Here is a 16,807-nt window from a genome sequence, read left to right as displayed (position 1 = left end):
TAATGAAAAATCTTTTACCTTAATAGCGGTAATCCCGTGATTTATTTGTGAAAGACAATGGGAAACGCGATGAAATAGAGAGTGAGTATTGGGTGAAGGATGTGACATCTAACCCTTATTTGCTATAACACTTGCACCATTATTAGTTTTAATTTGTCTTCTTCGTAATTATACAGAATATTCCCCTCACCTCCGATTTTGATGAAAAAATATTTATCGACGCATTTTTCTTCAGAAACACACACTTTTTCTATTTGAAAAAAAGATTCTCTGTCGGAATCTTATCTGTCGCCTCGTGACAATTTCCTAACCTAATTGTCATCAACTTTAAACAATTTTATATCTCGCTCCACAAGGACAGAGAGCGACGTTTTTTCAAATATGAAAACGTTGGTTTTCTTTGCAAAAACCGCGTCGATTAAATATTTTTTCGTCAAAATGTTGGAGTTGCAGGGGGTATTCTGTATAATTACCGTTCATTTCCTTAAATAGTTAGTGCATTTGTTATTTGATTTTATGTAATTTGTAGATTATTGCTATTACATTGCAGTTTATTGGAAATGGCTGAAGAGTATCATTCAAAGAAGACGTAGAACATGCATAACTAATTATATTGAACAAATAGTGCCAATGTATACGATGAAGAATTTATTATGCATTATCGTTTTAAAAAAAGAATGCTTTTCAGAAGCATGGTGGACAGATTTAGTTATTGGCACATTTTAGAAATCTAGGAGGTAAGTACTGTTTTTTAAATTAAAGATTTAATATCATAAGTTTTTCATTTTATTTTAAATAAAGTATAATTAATATTTTATATAGGACATGGAGGATTTGAAGTAGTTTCGGCTGAAAAACACATTCTTACTTTTCTATAGTTTGCTGGGCATCAAAGTACAAGTTTCAGGGATGTTGATGATAGATTTAATTTGTCTCTTAGTGCCTTTGAATCAGTGTTACAAAGAGTCACACAGTTTTTATATGATTTAAGAAATGAATTTATTCGGTATGAACCCACTGAGGCAGAAAAGCAGAGACGCAGAGATACTATGTAGAAAATAAAAATTTTCCAGGAATAATTGGTAATAATGTAATTTTTTCTGATGATGTACTTAATTTAAACTTACATTTTTGTAATTTAGTGTGGGTAATGATATAACTTAATTAATATTTCTTTCCTGTTATAGGTTCTATTGATGGTTCACACATCCGTATAGACAAACCTTCTGAAGACCCAGTAGCCTATATCAATAGAAACATTATTTTTCCATTCACATGCAGGGAACAGTTAATGAGCAGAACAAGTTCTTAGATGTGTTAATTGGATATCCTGGCTCAGTGCATGATGCAAGAGTATTTGCAAATTCTAGTCTGGCTGAAGACTTACCAGCACTCTGTCACAGTATGAATACATAATAATCATAAACAATTATTGTATTATTGTTTAGTCGAATATCTCTATTCTTGTTTAATTTAGTTAATATACATATACTTTATCGTGAATGTTATTTAACTTTTGATGTTTATCTTAAGCAAATGTAATTTTTTTAGACAGAAACATAATTCTTGGAGACGCTGCATATCCATGCCTTCCTCATTAATTACTCCATATCGGGATAATGGACATCTTACACAGGCCCAAAGAAACTTTAATCGTATACATAGTCAGTGCAGAATCTCTGTAGAACATACATTTGGAGTATTGAAACAACGTTTCAGGGAATTATATTTCCTTAAGCTGAGGAACATGCAGTTCATCATTAAATTCATTTTCGCTTGTTGCGTCCTTCATAATATGGCTGACTTTAATGATATGCAATACATGGAAGAACCCGAGGACGACAATCATGCTGATGTAAATGCACAGGTGTTGTTATGTCCTGCCAGAAGATAGGGATGAAAATTTTGTTGATGAACGACGTGGTTGTGATCTCAGAGATGAACTATGCCGACAATTGTTCCAAGACGATTCAACGTAGAGTAGAGATATATTAAGACAAATTTTAATGACTATATGATATATATATATAAATATATAAAAGTTCAGCGTTAAATAAATAATATGTTTATATCTTACATCAATATCTATGTTTTCAGTCTTCATATGATAATTCTTTTTCTTAGGTATATTCTTTTTACCATTTTCTCTAATATCGCTATATTGTTTTTGCAAGATATTATTTTGCCTTTTTTGCGTTTTATTACACTTTTAACGTTTTGGAATTTTGTACGCGCTTATTGTAAAAAAAAGCAATTGATTATTTTATTTTTATGTTTATATATATCATGTGCTCATACATATTTGTCTGAATATACCTTAAAAAGTGGCCATGAGAAGATTATTACTTCTTGTAATAAGTTCTACTTTTTTTAAGTATTCTATGTATATATAGCAAAGTTAAAATACACATCTATATTTTATATTTATTTTATATGTTTGTATATGTATTTTAATTTAATTTTTTTACACAAACAATTTAACATAATGATCGTTATCTTAACAATCGTTATATTAAATTATTCATATTAGGAGAAGTTAAGAAAGATAATAAAATCTCTTAAATATTATATTAAAGTTTTATTTGTGATTATAGAATGTCTCTGAACAAAAAAATTCTTTTCAACAATACATATCAGTTATCCACACATCAGTTTGTTTTAATATCATATATTTTATATCTCTAATAATTTTTTCATAAAAAATAAATACAATTAATGTATAATGCACGTGTGTAATATTTCAATAAACTGACTAAACTGACTAAAAATGACTGATGATTAAAAGAAATTTTAATAGTTTTTATCCTTTATCAGCAACTGATTTGAAATAATACTGCTTTATTATGCAAAAAAACTCAATCGAGTAAACTTAACTTTGACTTCTCGAGAAGTTTAATACGAAGTCTTATCGTGCTATCCATTAAAATTAACAGAAAACAAATAAATAAAAATTTGAGAAATTAAATATTTATATTTAATCAAAAACTAAAAACATAACCAACATTGTTTTAAATATGGTCAAATAAAATATATGTTTATATCTAACAATTATTTCAATGTTTTCAGTCATGTAATAATAATTTCTCTGTTGGATTTATCTTTTTGGCCAAATTTTCAAGTACCATAAGTTGTTTTTGCAGAATGATATTTCGTTCTTTTTGCAATTCGTTAAATTTTTGAAGCTCTGTCAGAAATTTTGTGCGTATTTCTTGTTTATCATTACTTTCTTTTTGTAATACGGCACAAATGGATTCTTTGACTGATTGCAAAGTAAGCGCCAATTTGCCATCTCGTACTTTTACTCTTGTATTTGTTAAAGAGGAGCAGCTGCTACCCGTCATTGATGATCTGCTGCTATTAGTCGATAATGTCAGAACTGAAACATTGCTCCTTGTTGGTGACGAATTGTTTCTCGATGACAAGAGATTTAAATTGGTACCTACAGTTACGGGATTCGGTGAATGTAGTACAGAAGAAATCTGCTCTTGTTGCTCTTCATTCTCATTTCTATAATAGAAAACACTTTTAATTACTTATCTAAATGAAGACAAGAATTTAAAAATGTATTTTAGAGAGATCATTACTCACTCACAAATTTTGACAGACGTTTTGCAAAATTTCTTTTTGAGAAATAATTCCATTACGGCTAGCTACAATAAGTGGCACTCCACTATGACTTTTTCCAAATATTTTTATCATTTCTCTATAAGGAAAAGTATACAATCCATTAGTGATTAAATATATATACTTTAAATATTTCGAAAATAACAAAAAGAAAGCAAAAATATCAAAAAAGAAAACTGATTAAACTGCCCAAATAGACATAAAGATATCTTTTAGACTTCTAAAAGATATTTTGCTATGTCTCCAGATGTCTTGTATTTCTGAAAAAGATATTTTTTAGAGATTTAAAAGATACCTTATGCAACAAGTTAAGATATCTTTTACATATTTCGATGAAATGTAAAAAAACATCTTACACTTTAAGACGTGATATTTTAAAACGTTTACAAATTTTATTTTAGATATCAAAAAATATACTTAAGTTATTTGAAAGATATTTAAGGACATATTAAGATCTAGAAAACATCGAGATCTTAAAGATATGTAAAAGATATCTCATTATAGATATCTTCAAGATATTTCTAAAAGATATCTTTTAGATATTTTTTAAAAATATCTTTTCTTAGAAAATATTTAAAACATATCTTTTAGATATCTTCAAAACTTTCATGTTTTCTGAGTATCAATTGAAAGTATTCCATTTAAAATTATGACACATACAAGAAACAGAATGAACATAAAACTTACTCTTCATATGGAAGAGGTTTTGTGCCTTTTCCAGAGCTATTTTTTCCAGTGGTCCGTTTAATATGTATATCCCATTTCTTCTTCAATAATTTAAATTTATTTTTCATATGATTTTTGGTAGCATTTATATAACCTTTCTTTTGGAACGACTCTGCTAACGCTTGAAACATAGCCTCCTTACTTTGATATTTCCGTTTTTGAAACTTTTTCTCATGTTCTTCATATTCTGAGAAAAATAACATTATACTTTTGACTCCAAATAAAATGGCTATCACTGTTGAAAACACTGTTGAAAACAGAATCATTCTCTTTTTCATTATCTGTCATAAGTTCCTTTTCCATAACTGTGGAAGAATCTGAGTTTACAATCGAAAAATCCAATGAACTCATAATTGTATCTGTATGCTGCGTAGAGCTTGTTGCTGTAATGGAAGGACTTTCATGCAACTGAATACTGGAAGGACTCATCTTATTCATTAAAAGCACTGTGGTTAAGTATTGTGTTAAGTCCATTGTGTGAGTTACGGCAGAAGTATTTGGTGTTTGAGGCTTAACTAATTTAAATGACAATATTTTTGGCATGACTTTTATAGCTGAGTTCTTTGGAATCATAGATCCTGTTATTAAAGAATTAGCATTCGGGTGTGCTATCATAATTTTCTGATTAGATTCAGCCATTATGGATTGTTTGTCTTGCTGAAGACACTATAACAAAAAAATCATTAATATTAAATACAATAGTTGTGTAAGTGAACACTTCTTAACTGGTTAAAATAACTTTAAAACAAATAATGTTGGAATATATTAATCACAAATTACTGAATAATATGTCGTATGTAAAATATTACATTTTTGCTCACGTATTAATTCAAATAAAATATAAACATAAGTCACACAAATTGTCCTAAAATAAAATCACTTAACCTATTTTGAATTTACTATTAGTTAATTAATTATAAAAATGCATATTTCATCAGTCAACTAAAATCTTATGCAAGATATTTTAAATACCTGAATATTTAATACACGTTTTCTTAATTTAGTCGTACTTTTTTGCATTCTTCTTCGCAAAAGTAAACTAATGATTGCGCATGCGCTCATGACAAAACTGTTTCTGCCCAAACTGCACCACCTCCGAAGCTGGGGTAAATGGATCACACTCCTACTTGCTCCTTGAGGAATGCTCCAATGCGACGCGAACGCTTGGTCGCCATATAGTTTCCGGTGATGCAAACGGATTGGAACACATTGGGGCAAATAGGAGCATGTTGGAGTGTGCGACGCGAACAAACCTAATGACACAACAAAATTAATGGCAATGACTAAATGAGTATACGAATTGAGATGCTGGCCGAAATATCGAAGTTGTAGGCATGTCAAAACAGATCTTGTATATTTGTAAGCATACTGAAGCATTTTGTACAGGGTTGTAGGCACGTTGTTAGCACTATACAGGATGTTAAATTTCAAACGTAACAGGTAAAAAATCTCGAAAACTATGAAAGATAAAAATAAGCTAAAACATGTGTTCCATGATTTCGAAGAGGAAAGAGACTGGCATTATCAGTTTTTTATTTGGAGAGTATTTTCAAGGTCAGTTGAAGGTCAATTTAATTTTTTTTAATAGAAAGCTCAATTTTTCATTGCATCTTCTTTTTCTACCAATTAATTTTAACAACTTTTGTCTGAATTATTTTTTATTTCCTTAATATTTTTTGAAACATTTAAGGAAAACTTGGTAACTTTCAACATTTAGTTTACGATATCTCGGTAACAATTCGACGAAAGAAAAATAGTATTAGACTTTTATACTTCATTTATTATCCAGAATATATTACCATAATAGTGCCCTAACTTTTGTTAACTTATCGACCTTTGGAAATTTCAAAATTATTAAATTAACAAAAGTTAGGGCACTATTATAATAATATATTCTTGACACTAAATAAAGTAAGAAAGTCTACTTTTTTTTTCGACAAATAGCAAGATATCGTAAGTTAAATATTGAAAAAGTTATCTAGTTTTCCTCAAATATCTCAACAAATATTAGGCAAATAAAAAAATATCTTAGACAACAGTTGTTCAAATTAATTGGTAGAGAAAAGCAGTGTAATAAAAAATAGGGGTTCCCATTAAAAATTTTCAAGTTGACTTCCAAATGACCTTGAAGGTCATGGCCAAGATCAAATTCAAGGTCACCATCAATTTCGTTACTCAATTTTCTACAACTGTTGTATATAAAGTTTTTCATGAAAACTTAATCCTGCAAAATTATTCGGGAGGTCCGGTATTTTTAAGACAGTCTGTATATCGATGGATTCGATATTAAATGCTCTTAAATTTTTATCTTTATAAAAATTTAAAAATTTGCAAAGGTAATGGAGAGGAGAGAGGAGGAGGGGGTAAAATATTGCATTTTGAAACATTTGAATAGACCGGTGGAAAGAGTATAAAATACTATAAAACTTTTGTCTGAAAGACTTTTTCATATACTTCATATTTTAAGAGATATTAAATAAAAACGAAAAAGTCCGTTTTTTTCAAGAGTTTCGACCTCTAAACATCGAGATAAGCACATAAAAGAATACGTATCTAATGCTTTTTGATGCTCTATAAAATATCTAATGCCCATCAAAATCAATGAAGGACGGCCCCGACTCTTTCCTTGTCAGCGCGCAACAAGGCGATCATAATCAGTGATAGCAAATTTCAGCCTAGCGGCTCCGCGGCCACACGCAGTGGGCTAGAATATCTCTAAATGTGGCCAAAAGTCAATATCCGCATTGATCTAAAATAAAGTTATTATTGTATTTAGAATGTTTGAAAATAGTTACAAGAGAAATGTTATGTTGATTAGATTGTTTTTGTATCAGTCTTAATAGGATGAAATTATAAAATATTGGTGAGTGCAAAAGTTCGTCGAGTTTGTGAGTAAAGTCACACAGTGATTAGGCAAACAAAATCTTTATTCAATCAATGATATATTCTCCATCGTTTTCTATAATCTTTTCCCAACGTTCTGGCAGCATACGGATGCCTCGATCATAAAAACTGCGCGGTTTAGATTCGAAGAACGAAGAGACGCCGTTTTTTAAGGCCTCCAAAGAGTCAAAGTTTTTTCCATTTAAATAATTTTGCAATGACCGGAACAAGTGATAGTCAGATGGTGCGATATCAGGAGAATACGGTGGATGCGTTAAGACATCCCATTTCAGGCTCTTCAGTTTGCGCAGCGTCTTTTTCGAAACGTGTGGTCTGGCGTTGTCGTGATGAAAGACGACTCCCTTGCGATTTGATAAAATCGGACGTTTCTCTTTAATTTCTCGATTCAGATTGGTTAATTGGCGACAGTACTTGTCCGAATCAATCGTTTCGCCAGCGGGGAGAAGCTCGAAATAGATTATGCCCTTGCAATCCCACCAAACAGAGAGCATCACCTTCATCGGGTGCAAACTGGCCTTTGGCATTGCGTCACCATGCTCACCTGATTGTTTCCATATCCGTTTGCGCTGAACATTGTTGTAGAGGACCCATTTCTCATCGCCCGTCACTAGTCGATCCAAAAACGACTCGTTATTGAGCCGCCTGAGTAAAGAAACGGCTGCAGAAATTCGCTTGATTTTGTTCTTCTCGGTCAGCAAATGGGGCACCCATATATCGAGCTTCAAATCGAATCCCATCTTTTTTAAACGCCGAAAAGCGGTTGATCGGTCAACGTTTAGTGCTGTAGCAACTTCTTCTGTTGAAATTCGCGGATTATTGAGCACTAAAGTACGCAAAACATCGTCATCAATGTCAGAAGGTCGACCAGAGCGTGGCTCGCCTTCAAGGTTAAATTCTCCGCGCCGAAATTTAGCAAACCATTTTTCCACAGTTCGTTTAGCTGGTGCTTCATCCTGATAAACATCCTGAATGTTTTTTACGGCTGCGGCAACGTTTATTCCCTTCCGAAACTCGTAAAGCATAACATGCCGTAAATGCACCTTATCGATACTCATTTTTAAAGTGATATTTCTCGAAGCAGTTTGTATGAAACAAATGATTTTTTTTAATAATAGCTGAAGACGTCACCTTTCCAACGTTATATAATATGTAGATGAAGTATTAATGACAACACTTTACGACGCTTATAACTCCATCTATTGAAACTCCGCACGAACTTTTGCACTCACCCAATACATTAACACTTTTTTCATTTTCTTTACTTTATCGTTCATATTTTAAACAATTATATATTATTTTTTGAACCTTTAGTTAACGAATATGATGAGCGAAGATCAAGAATGAAAAATATATAAAATTGGAGGAAATAAAAATAAATTATAATATATTACATTCTCTTTTATTACATTATTACAAGTATATTAATCATAACTGCTCATTTCCGATTTACCATTCCCCGTAATTTCACTTTCAAGAAAGAGCATTCTAAGTTATATATGCTGCTTATGATATATATTTTAAGAAAAAGTTTTTGCTACTTTTTGATACTTTTGTTACATAACGTAAGCAAACTTATGTAAATAAGTCATCGCCTATATCTAAAAGCCCGTACTGTTACATTGCGATATTAATCAGCAAGTCAGTACGGACCTTTAGATATAGTCGATCATTTGTTTACATATGTTTGCTTACGTTATGTAACAAAAGTAGCAAAAACTCTTTCTTAAAATATATATCATAAACAGTATATATAACTTAGAATGCTCTTTCTTGAAAGTGGAATTACGGGGAATGGTAAATCGAAAATGAGTAGTTATGATTAATATACTTGTAATAATGCAATAAAAGAGAATGTAATATATCATAATTTATTTTTATTTCCTCCAATTTTATATTTTTCATTCTTAATCTTCGCTCATCATATTCGTTAACTAAAGGTCTAAAAAATAATATATAATTCTTTAATATATGAACGATAAAGTAAAGAAAATGAAAAAAAGTGTTAATGTATTTTATAATTTCATATTCCTATTAAGACTGATAAAAAAACAATCCAATCAACGTAACATTTCTCTTATAACTATTTTCAAACATTCTAATACAATAATAACTTTATTTTAGATCAATGCGGATATTAACTTTTGGCCACATTTACACATTTACAGATATTCTGGCCCACTGTGCCACGGTCGAAAGGGAAACGCATACAAAGGAAAGCCGCGTACATGTGCCACATGTATGCGGCTTTCGTTGTGCGTTTCCCCTTCCACCGTGAGACGCGGAGCCACTAGGTTGAAATCTGCTATCACTGATCATGAGTAAGCTGTTTCGCTCAGAGTGCAACAAGGCGAGCATGAACGGGCTATCTCAATCTCGCTCAGTGCACCAAGCGCGTGAGAAGACAGAGAAAACCGAGTGGTGGGGGTAAGCCTCGACCGTGCGTTTAATTTCCAGCATTACTTGTGCCTGTGTCGCGTGTCTGCTCACTAGTGGTGAGACAAAGTCAAAGCGATTCAATTGTTATCCTTCTCTTACTCATATATATATATATATATATCATTTCCACTATAGTCTGTTTTAGTAGCTCGGACATTAACCAGACTCAAATCATAGACATAAACCTCGTATCGTTACCGACATATCGAGTTAGTTGACGTTTATTTTCTCAGGGGGCGTATCAGGACAGACATATGCTTTCGCCCGGTGGCCGCTCTCAGGTTTCTCTCTGATATAAATCAAATGTGTTTAAAACATTTGTGCTATCTGAGATCTTAGGAAAGATCAACGAACAACATTGTGAAATAATTTAAACCGATTTACATATTTACATATAAATATTTACTTACAGAAATAGAAATATTTTATCTCCACACGCTTTCTCTCCTTACTCGGCTCTTCTTCCTGCAAATAACCTGAAAATAACCTGTAAATAACTTGTAAATAACCTGCAAATAACCTGAAAATAAACACCTCTCACTAAATTAATGATCACTTGCTATCGCACAAAATGCACAAAATTCCTACTGCTTCAGAAAACTGATAAACAGTAAAGACCATTGCACGTAAAAAAATTTTAGTCGTAACCGTAAGACCGTAAGCAAATTGACCAATCACAATCCAGCATCTCGAAATATATGAATTGTGATTGATCAATTTGCTTACGGACTTATGGTTACGACTAAAACTTTTGTACGTGCAATGGCCTAAAGGTAATTCTACAATGAGGTTGTAGTAGTATACAGTAGGCAAATTGACCAATCACAGTCGATTATCCTTCGATCATAAAGAGAACAATCGATCGTGATTGGTCAATTTGCCTACTGCATACTACTACAACCTCATTGTAGATGACCTTTAAGTGTATGTCTACAACCTTGCTTTAAGAGGATGTAAGCTCTAAGCCGTAAGTGACGTTATTTCCGTCTCTAAGACATTCCCGCGCAGTATTTAAGCTTTAGCCGTTAGATCTAAGCGAATTGCGCAAAACTCAATTCCTACGGCCTAGAGCATAGAGCTTAAAGCCGACATATAATTTTCAGCCAATCAGCGAAGAGGACGTTTTGTCGTGTCAAATGGTCTGTTCTTTTCAGCTGCGCTACTGAACTGGTGCAATAAGTTAAAGTGAGAAAAAATATAGTTGTCTCATTCTAACTTATTGCACTAGTTCCGCAGTGCAACTGAAAAGAACAGACCAATTAAGAATACACCGTCGATCGTGGATATAACCTCGCTCGCCGATATAAAGCCAGCGGCACACGATGCTTGTTTTCGTGCTGGATTGCTTGCTGGATGAAAATACTGCGTTCTGATTGGTGCATTTCCATCCATCTTCGGAAATGTACCAATCAGAACGCAGTATTTTCATCCAGCAACACAGATGTCTATACTATACTAGATTGCTAACTTCTCAAAAGAGCTGTGTCCCGCCCATTTTCCGGTTCGGCCATGAAGACCGACAAGAAGACATGGCGGCGGTGTGTGTTTGTAGTGTGTATGTGAATACCCGATGCGTATGTAGTAGTACGTGGTAGTGCGTATGTGACACCTGATGTGTCTACTACTATTTATGTTAGTAAAACTGCAAATCTACAAACGAGATAATGCCGAATAAGTATTGTAAATTTCAAAAATACGAACAAGAAAGAATATCATTTAAAGATATGTGTATTAATAAAGTGTTGCTAATCTAAGTGTTTGGTAAAGGTTAAAATTAAATTGAATATATACAGTTCAAAATATGTCAAAGTATTTGTATTAATATTTTTTACATACATATAAAGAATAAAATGCAACTTATGTGTTATTAAATAATATTAATTCTGTAAATTTGTGTCTGTTACTTGCAGGATTTCTATCTTTTGTTGTTTTTGTAAGTGAATACATCCTAATATTAATAATATTAATAATATTAACAATGTTTAATTGCAAGATAACCCTCACATATTACAAACCTCGAACATTTATTATATATAAATGTATTCTACTTACTTAAATAAGTGATATCTTTTTTTATTCGTATTATTGCAATTAACAATGCAACATGTACTTGGCATTATCTCGTTTATATATTTGCAGTTTTACTAATATAAATAGCAGTAGATACGACACATCAGTGTAGACACATCAGGTATCACATACTTACAGTACAGCACTACTACACACGCATCGTATACTTACGTACGCACTACAAACACACACCGCCGCCATGTTTTGGCGGTCTTCATGGCCGAACCGGAAAATAGGCGGGACACAGCTCTTGTATAGGTCAAAGATTGAAGTTAGCAATCTAGTATAGTATAGACATCTGTGTCCAGCAAGCAATCCAGCACGAAAACAAGCACCGTGTGCCGCTGGCTTTACCTCCGATTTTGTACTCCATATATTTGTAAAAGATGCACATTCCACGAACACAACACCATTGTTAGCAGGAGAGCTTGACGTAAATCCATCTTGGTTATGTAGAAAGTAAAGAAACTGCGTGTTTACAAATGCATTATCATCAACCACCAAGTCCGAATAACCCTTCTCTCATTGGCTGATTACGTCACGTTTTACGCCTTACGTTTTATATTGTAGATTACCGTCTTTAAGGTTTATTTAACAGTTTTCAGCTTACAGCTTAGAGCTTACAGCTTAAAGCTCGTCTACATTAGTTGTAAGAGTAAGGCTGTAAGGCTGTAACGTAAGCTGTCAGCGAATGAAAATATTTCATTTCGTGTTTTACAACTTTACAGCCTTACTCTTAAGGCTCGTCTACATTAGCTGTAAGAGTAAGGCTGTAAGGTTGCAAGATACGAAATGAAATATTTTCATTCGCTGAAGGCTCGTCTACAATAGCTGTAAGTGTAAGGCTGTAAGGCTGTAACGTAAGCTGTCAGCGAATGAAAATATTTCATTTCGTGTCTTGCAACCTTACAGCCTTACTCTTACAGCTAATGTAGACGAGTCTTGACAGCTTACGTTACAGCCTTACAGCCTTACTCTTACAGCTATTGTAGACGAGCCTTTACAGCTAATGTAGACGAACCTTTAGAGATCAAATATTTTCTTAAAGCGAGGTTGTAGACTTACACTTAGGCCTGGTCTACAATACGTGTTGTAAGCTGTAAGCCGTAAGAACTGACCAATTATAGCCGATTATTTTTGTAATAATCGACTGTGATTCGCCAATTCTTACGGCTTACAATTTACGACACGTATTGTAGACCAGGCCGTACAGACGAAACAGTTGCGCAACTATTGAGTGTCTCCCTCCCCTAAACGCAGCTGGAGAATGGCGTATGGGTACACCCGTCTACCTAAAGCCATATACCGAACTGAACTAAATTATTGAGTGTCGTGAATGCACCCGTTACTGAGGACAAACACATGATCAATTCTTATATAATATATTATATTTATAAGTTAAAAATACATGATTTCAAATTATAAGTATTGCAGTATTAAAAAAGATTATACGGATATTATTAAATTTTATTATGAATTCAAACACTATTCCCAAGGTATGTTTCAGAAATATGTACAATTATGATCAGAGGTTATGTTACTATAAGTAATTGTTAAGAAATGTGCACATTAGTATTATAGTAATATTTTTACGATAATTGTATATATAATTTTCTTTTTTAGCCTACAGCCCCATCTGTACAGGAATTCAGTATCAAAGTACCAAAGTTTGTATAACTTACATATAATCTTTTATAAGACATAAATATGATGGATAAAAATTTAATATATATAGTAGAATAACATAGAAAGATTCATATGAATACTTATCTTATTTTGTGTTGTTTAAATTGTGTTATGTTTAATTATTGTGTTGTCTAAATTATTGTGTTGTTTCTAAATTATTAATTTTTTATATATTTTTGCCATATTTTATGAAAAATTTTATATTTTTTTTTATTATATTTATTACTATAATTTTAATTACAAATCATTTTGAAATTTTTAGAAATAGCAAGAAGAAGCACAATGTAATGAGATTCAATGCAACACTGGATGTAGATTTTTCAAAATGGACACAGGTAAAAATGGAACGGGAAAATAATATGAAGGAATATAAGGGTATAGAAGAAGAAATGCCCAAGTTTGGTGCTGGATCTGAATTTGGACGTGATGCCAGGGAAGAAGCTAGAAGAAAAAAGTTTGGTATTACAAGTCGAAAATATAAGCCAGAAGATCAGCCATGGATCTTGAAGGCAGGAGGAAAAACTGGAAAGAAATTCAAAGGTATAAGAGAAGGAGGAATCAGTGAAAATGCAGCATATTATGTTTTTACACATGCTACCGATGGTGTTATAGAAGCTTTTCCTTTACATGAATGGTTAGTATTCTATAATATTATTTTGTATAAACATATTTTGTATAAATAATTTTGTATAAATAATCACTAAAAAAATTAAATTTGATTTCTGCATATAGGTATAATTTTCAACCAATTCAGAGATACAAGGCTCTCAGTGCCGAAGAGGCTGAGCAGGAGTTCAGTCGTAGAAATAAAGTGATGAATTATTTTTCTCTAATGTTACGCAAGCGGTTAAGGAATGATGAAGATGGTGGAGATGATGAGGAATTAGTGGAGAGTGGTAAAAGCAAGAGACCAAGTAAGAAAGAAAAGGAACTAAAAATTTCAGAAATGGATGATTGGATGGACAGTGACGACGATGAGTCAGGCAGTGATGAAGAAGAAACTAAAAAAGGATCTGATGATGAGGATGATCCAAAAAAGAAAAAAAAAGGCAAAGGTAATGAATATAAAATAAAAAAAAAGTTGTTTTTATATTTGCTATAGAAATTGAATTATTTTGAGTTATTAGTTTATATATACAAATACAATTATATATACAAATATAATTTATATATACAAATATTATAAAACTTAATGAAATATGTCCAGGTCAAATACTTCAAAAGAAAAAGAAAAAGAAAAATGCTTCAGATGATGAAGCATTTGAAGAGAGTGATGATGGTGATGAAGAGGGACGAGAATGTGATTATATTTCTGATTCTTCTGATCCTGAATCGGAATTGGAACAACAGAAAGAGATCAAATCTGTTGCGGAAGAGGATGCTTTGAGGAAATTACTCGCATCTGACGAAGAGGAGGATGATGAGGAACAAACAGATAAGAAAGAGAGTGAAGAAAATAAAGACGACGATGAGGAGGGGAAAGAAAAGGATGATAAAGTACTATATTATTGTTATGTGGCATTTATCGATAAATTATGTGTAATATTAAGCTTTATACTTGCTCGTTAAATAATGTGAATCATTTTGTCACATTTATTATTAGCATTATACAGGATAGGCCATTTTAATCTACGCACTGAAATCTCTCAAAATCTATAAGTTTAAGACAAAAGTTGTTTAATTTGTAGGGGGACATAAAACCGATAGCATTTTGTTAATAAATGGCGCCCCTTTCGAGATATTCACTGATCATCAATTTTCTTAAATAGAAATCCCAATTTTTTATTATATCATTTTTTCCTACCAATTAATTTGAACAACTTTTGTCTGAAATATTTTTTTATTTGCTTAATATATTTTGAGATATTTAAGAAAAACTTGGTAACTTTTTTAACATTTAACTTACAATATCTCGCTAACTATTCGTCGAAAGAAAAAATAATATTAGACTTTATTTTGTTTACTATCAAGAATATATTACTATAATAGTGCCCCAACTTTTGTTAACTTACCGACCTTCGGAAATTTCAAAATTATTAAATTAACAAAAGTTAGGGCATTATTATAGTAATATATTCTTGACAATAAGTAAAGTAAAAAAGTCTAATACTATTTTTTCTTTCGATGAATAGTGAAATATCGTAAGTTAAATGTTAAAAAGGTTACCAAGTTTTTCTTAAATATATCAAAATATATTAAGCAAATAAAAAAATGTTTCAGACAAGAGTTGTTCAAATTAATTGATAAAAAAAGATGATATAATAAAAAATTGGGATTTCTATTTAAGAAAATTGATCAGTAAATATCTCGAAAGTGGTGCTATTTATAAACAAAATGCTACCGCTGTTTTATGTTCCCTCAAGCTAAACAACTTTTGTCTCAAACATTTTTGTCTTAAACTTATGGATTGTGAGAGATTTCAGTGCGTAGATTAAAATGGTCTACCCTGTTATCATATAATTATCGTATTTTTAATATTGCTTCTTTCCAGGATAAAGATAAACTCGGTAAAGAAACCGATAGAAGAAAAGATAAGAAAAAAAAGAAGAAAGCTAAGAAGAAGGATCAAAAAAGATCCTCATCGGGAAAAGATTCCTCAAGCGATTTCTCCAGCGATTCGGAATCTGATTCTGATACGACATTGAAAGAAAAGGACAATAAGAAGCCCAATAGCGCGCATAGTTCGAGATCTGCGACACCAACACCAGCTGCGTCGGGAGTGGTCGATTCTCTTAAAAGAAAGCAAACTGGATCGCCAGATCTATCGCAAGCAAAGAAACTAAAATTGGACAATTTTAATTTAGTTCCGACATCGTATATACCAGGAGCAAGGTATAAATCCCATTTATGGTAACATTTTAAATACGCTCTAACTAATACGAAAAATGTAAACATATATTTACCTGTTAATGCGATGACACTCACACGCTTCTTATATCTCACAGTGAATCGGGCATTACGGAAGATGCAGTACGACGATATCTAATGCGTAAACCCATGACGACAACCGAGTTATTGCAAAAATTCAAATCGAAGAAGACGGGTCTTACGTCTGAGCAACTCGTCAACATCATGACTCAGATATTGAAGAAAATCAATCCAACCAAACAAACCATTAAAAACAAGATGTATTTGTCAATCAAGGCACAATCCAACTGATTCTAGTAACTCTTACGAATGAGCCTTAAGTAATATTTATAATTGTTCGAACTTAAGTAATATTTATAATTGTGTGAACTAAATAATACATATAGCTGCTTCTTATAATCACGATGGAAAAGACGTCTAAATGTAATTAATATTTCACTAAATTATATTAATATATTTAATTGGTTTAACTCCTCATCGATCGAGCGGAGTA

General features: G+C 32.0%; 1 protein-coding gene, 1 long non-coding RNA gene and 1 pseudogene across 2 annotated transcripts; 2 read left to right on the top strand and 1 right to left on the bottom strand.

Annotated features, from left to right (window-relative positions):
• Nucleotides 1-686: 686 nt before the first annotated feature.
• On the top strand, nt 687-1,940 carry LOC112588269 (uncharacterized). The gene is made up of 4 exons (XR_003112731.1): nt 687-737; nt 823-1,082; nt 1,188-1,402; nt 1,552-1,940. It is a non-coding gene; the product is annotated as an uncharacterized LOC112588269 (long non-coding RNA).
• A 788-nt stretch (nt 1,941-2,728) lies between these two features.
• On the bottom strand, nt 2,729-12,215 carry LOC112588268 (uncharacterized; annotated as a pseudogene).
• Nucleotides 12,216-12,962: 747 nt separating this feature from the next.
• Nucleotides 12,963-16,655, top strand: TfIIFalpha (transcription factor IIFalpha). The gene is made up of 7 exons (XM_019843382.2): nt 12,963-13,256; nt 13,384-13,427; nt 13,709-14,080; nt 14,179-14,501; nt 14,654-14,943; nt 15,938-16,278; nt 16,392-16,655. Exons 1-7 carry the CDS (start codon nt 13,233-13,235, stop codon nt 16,603-16,605), a joined length of 1,608 nt encoding a protein of 535 aa, XP_019698941.1. The 5' UTR covers nt 12,963-13,232; the 3' UTR covers nt 16,606-16,655.
• Nucleotides 16,656-16,807: the final 152 nt, after the last annotated feature.

The sequence above is a fragment of the Harpegnathos saltator genome, unplaced genomic scaffold (genome assembly GCF_003227715.2).
Source record: "Harpegnathos saltator strain DR-91 unplaced genomic scaffold, Hsal_v8.6 scaffold180, whole genome shotgun sequence".
Lineage (NCBI taxonomy): Eukaryota > Metazoa > Arthropoda > Insecta > Hymenoptera > Formicidae > Harpegnathos > Harpegnathos saltator.
This window is presented reverse-complemented; position numbering and strand designations above follow the sequence as displayed.

What these genes read in the sequence shown, in the direction of transcription:
- TfIIFalpha (XM_019843382.2), top strand. Translation starts at nt 13,233, where the DNA reads ATGAATTCAAACACTATTCCCAAG. An exon ending in TTCAGTATCAAAGTACCAAA is followed by an intron (nt 13,428 to 13,708) that starts GTTTGTATAACT and finishes TGAAATTTTTAG; the next exon opens with AAATAGCAAGAAGAAGCACA. An exon ending in AAAGAAAAAAAAAGGCAAAG is followed by an intron (nt 14,502 to 14,653) that starts GTAATGAATATA and finishes AAATATGTCCAG; the next exon opens with GTCAAATACTTCAAAAGAAA.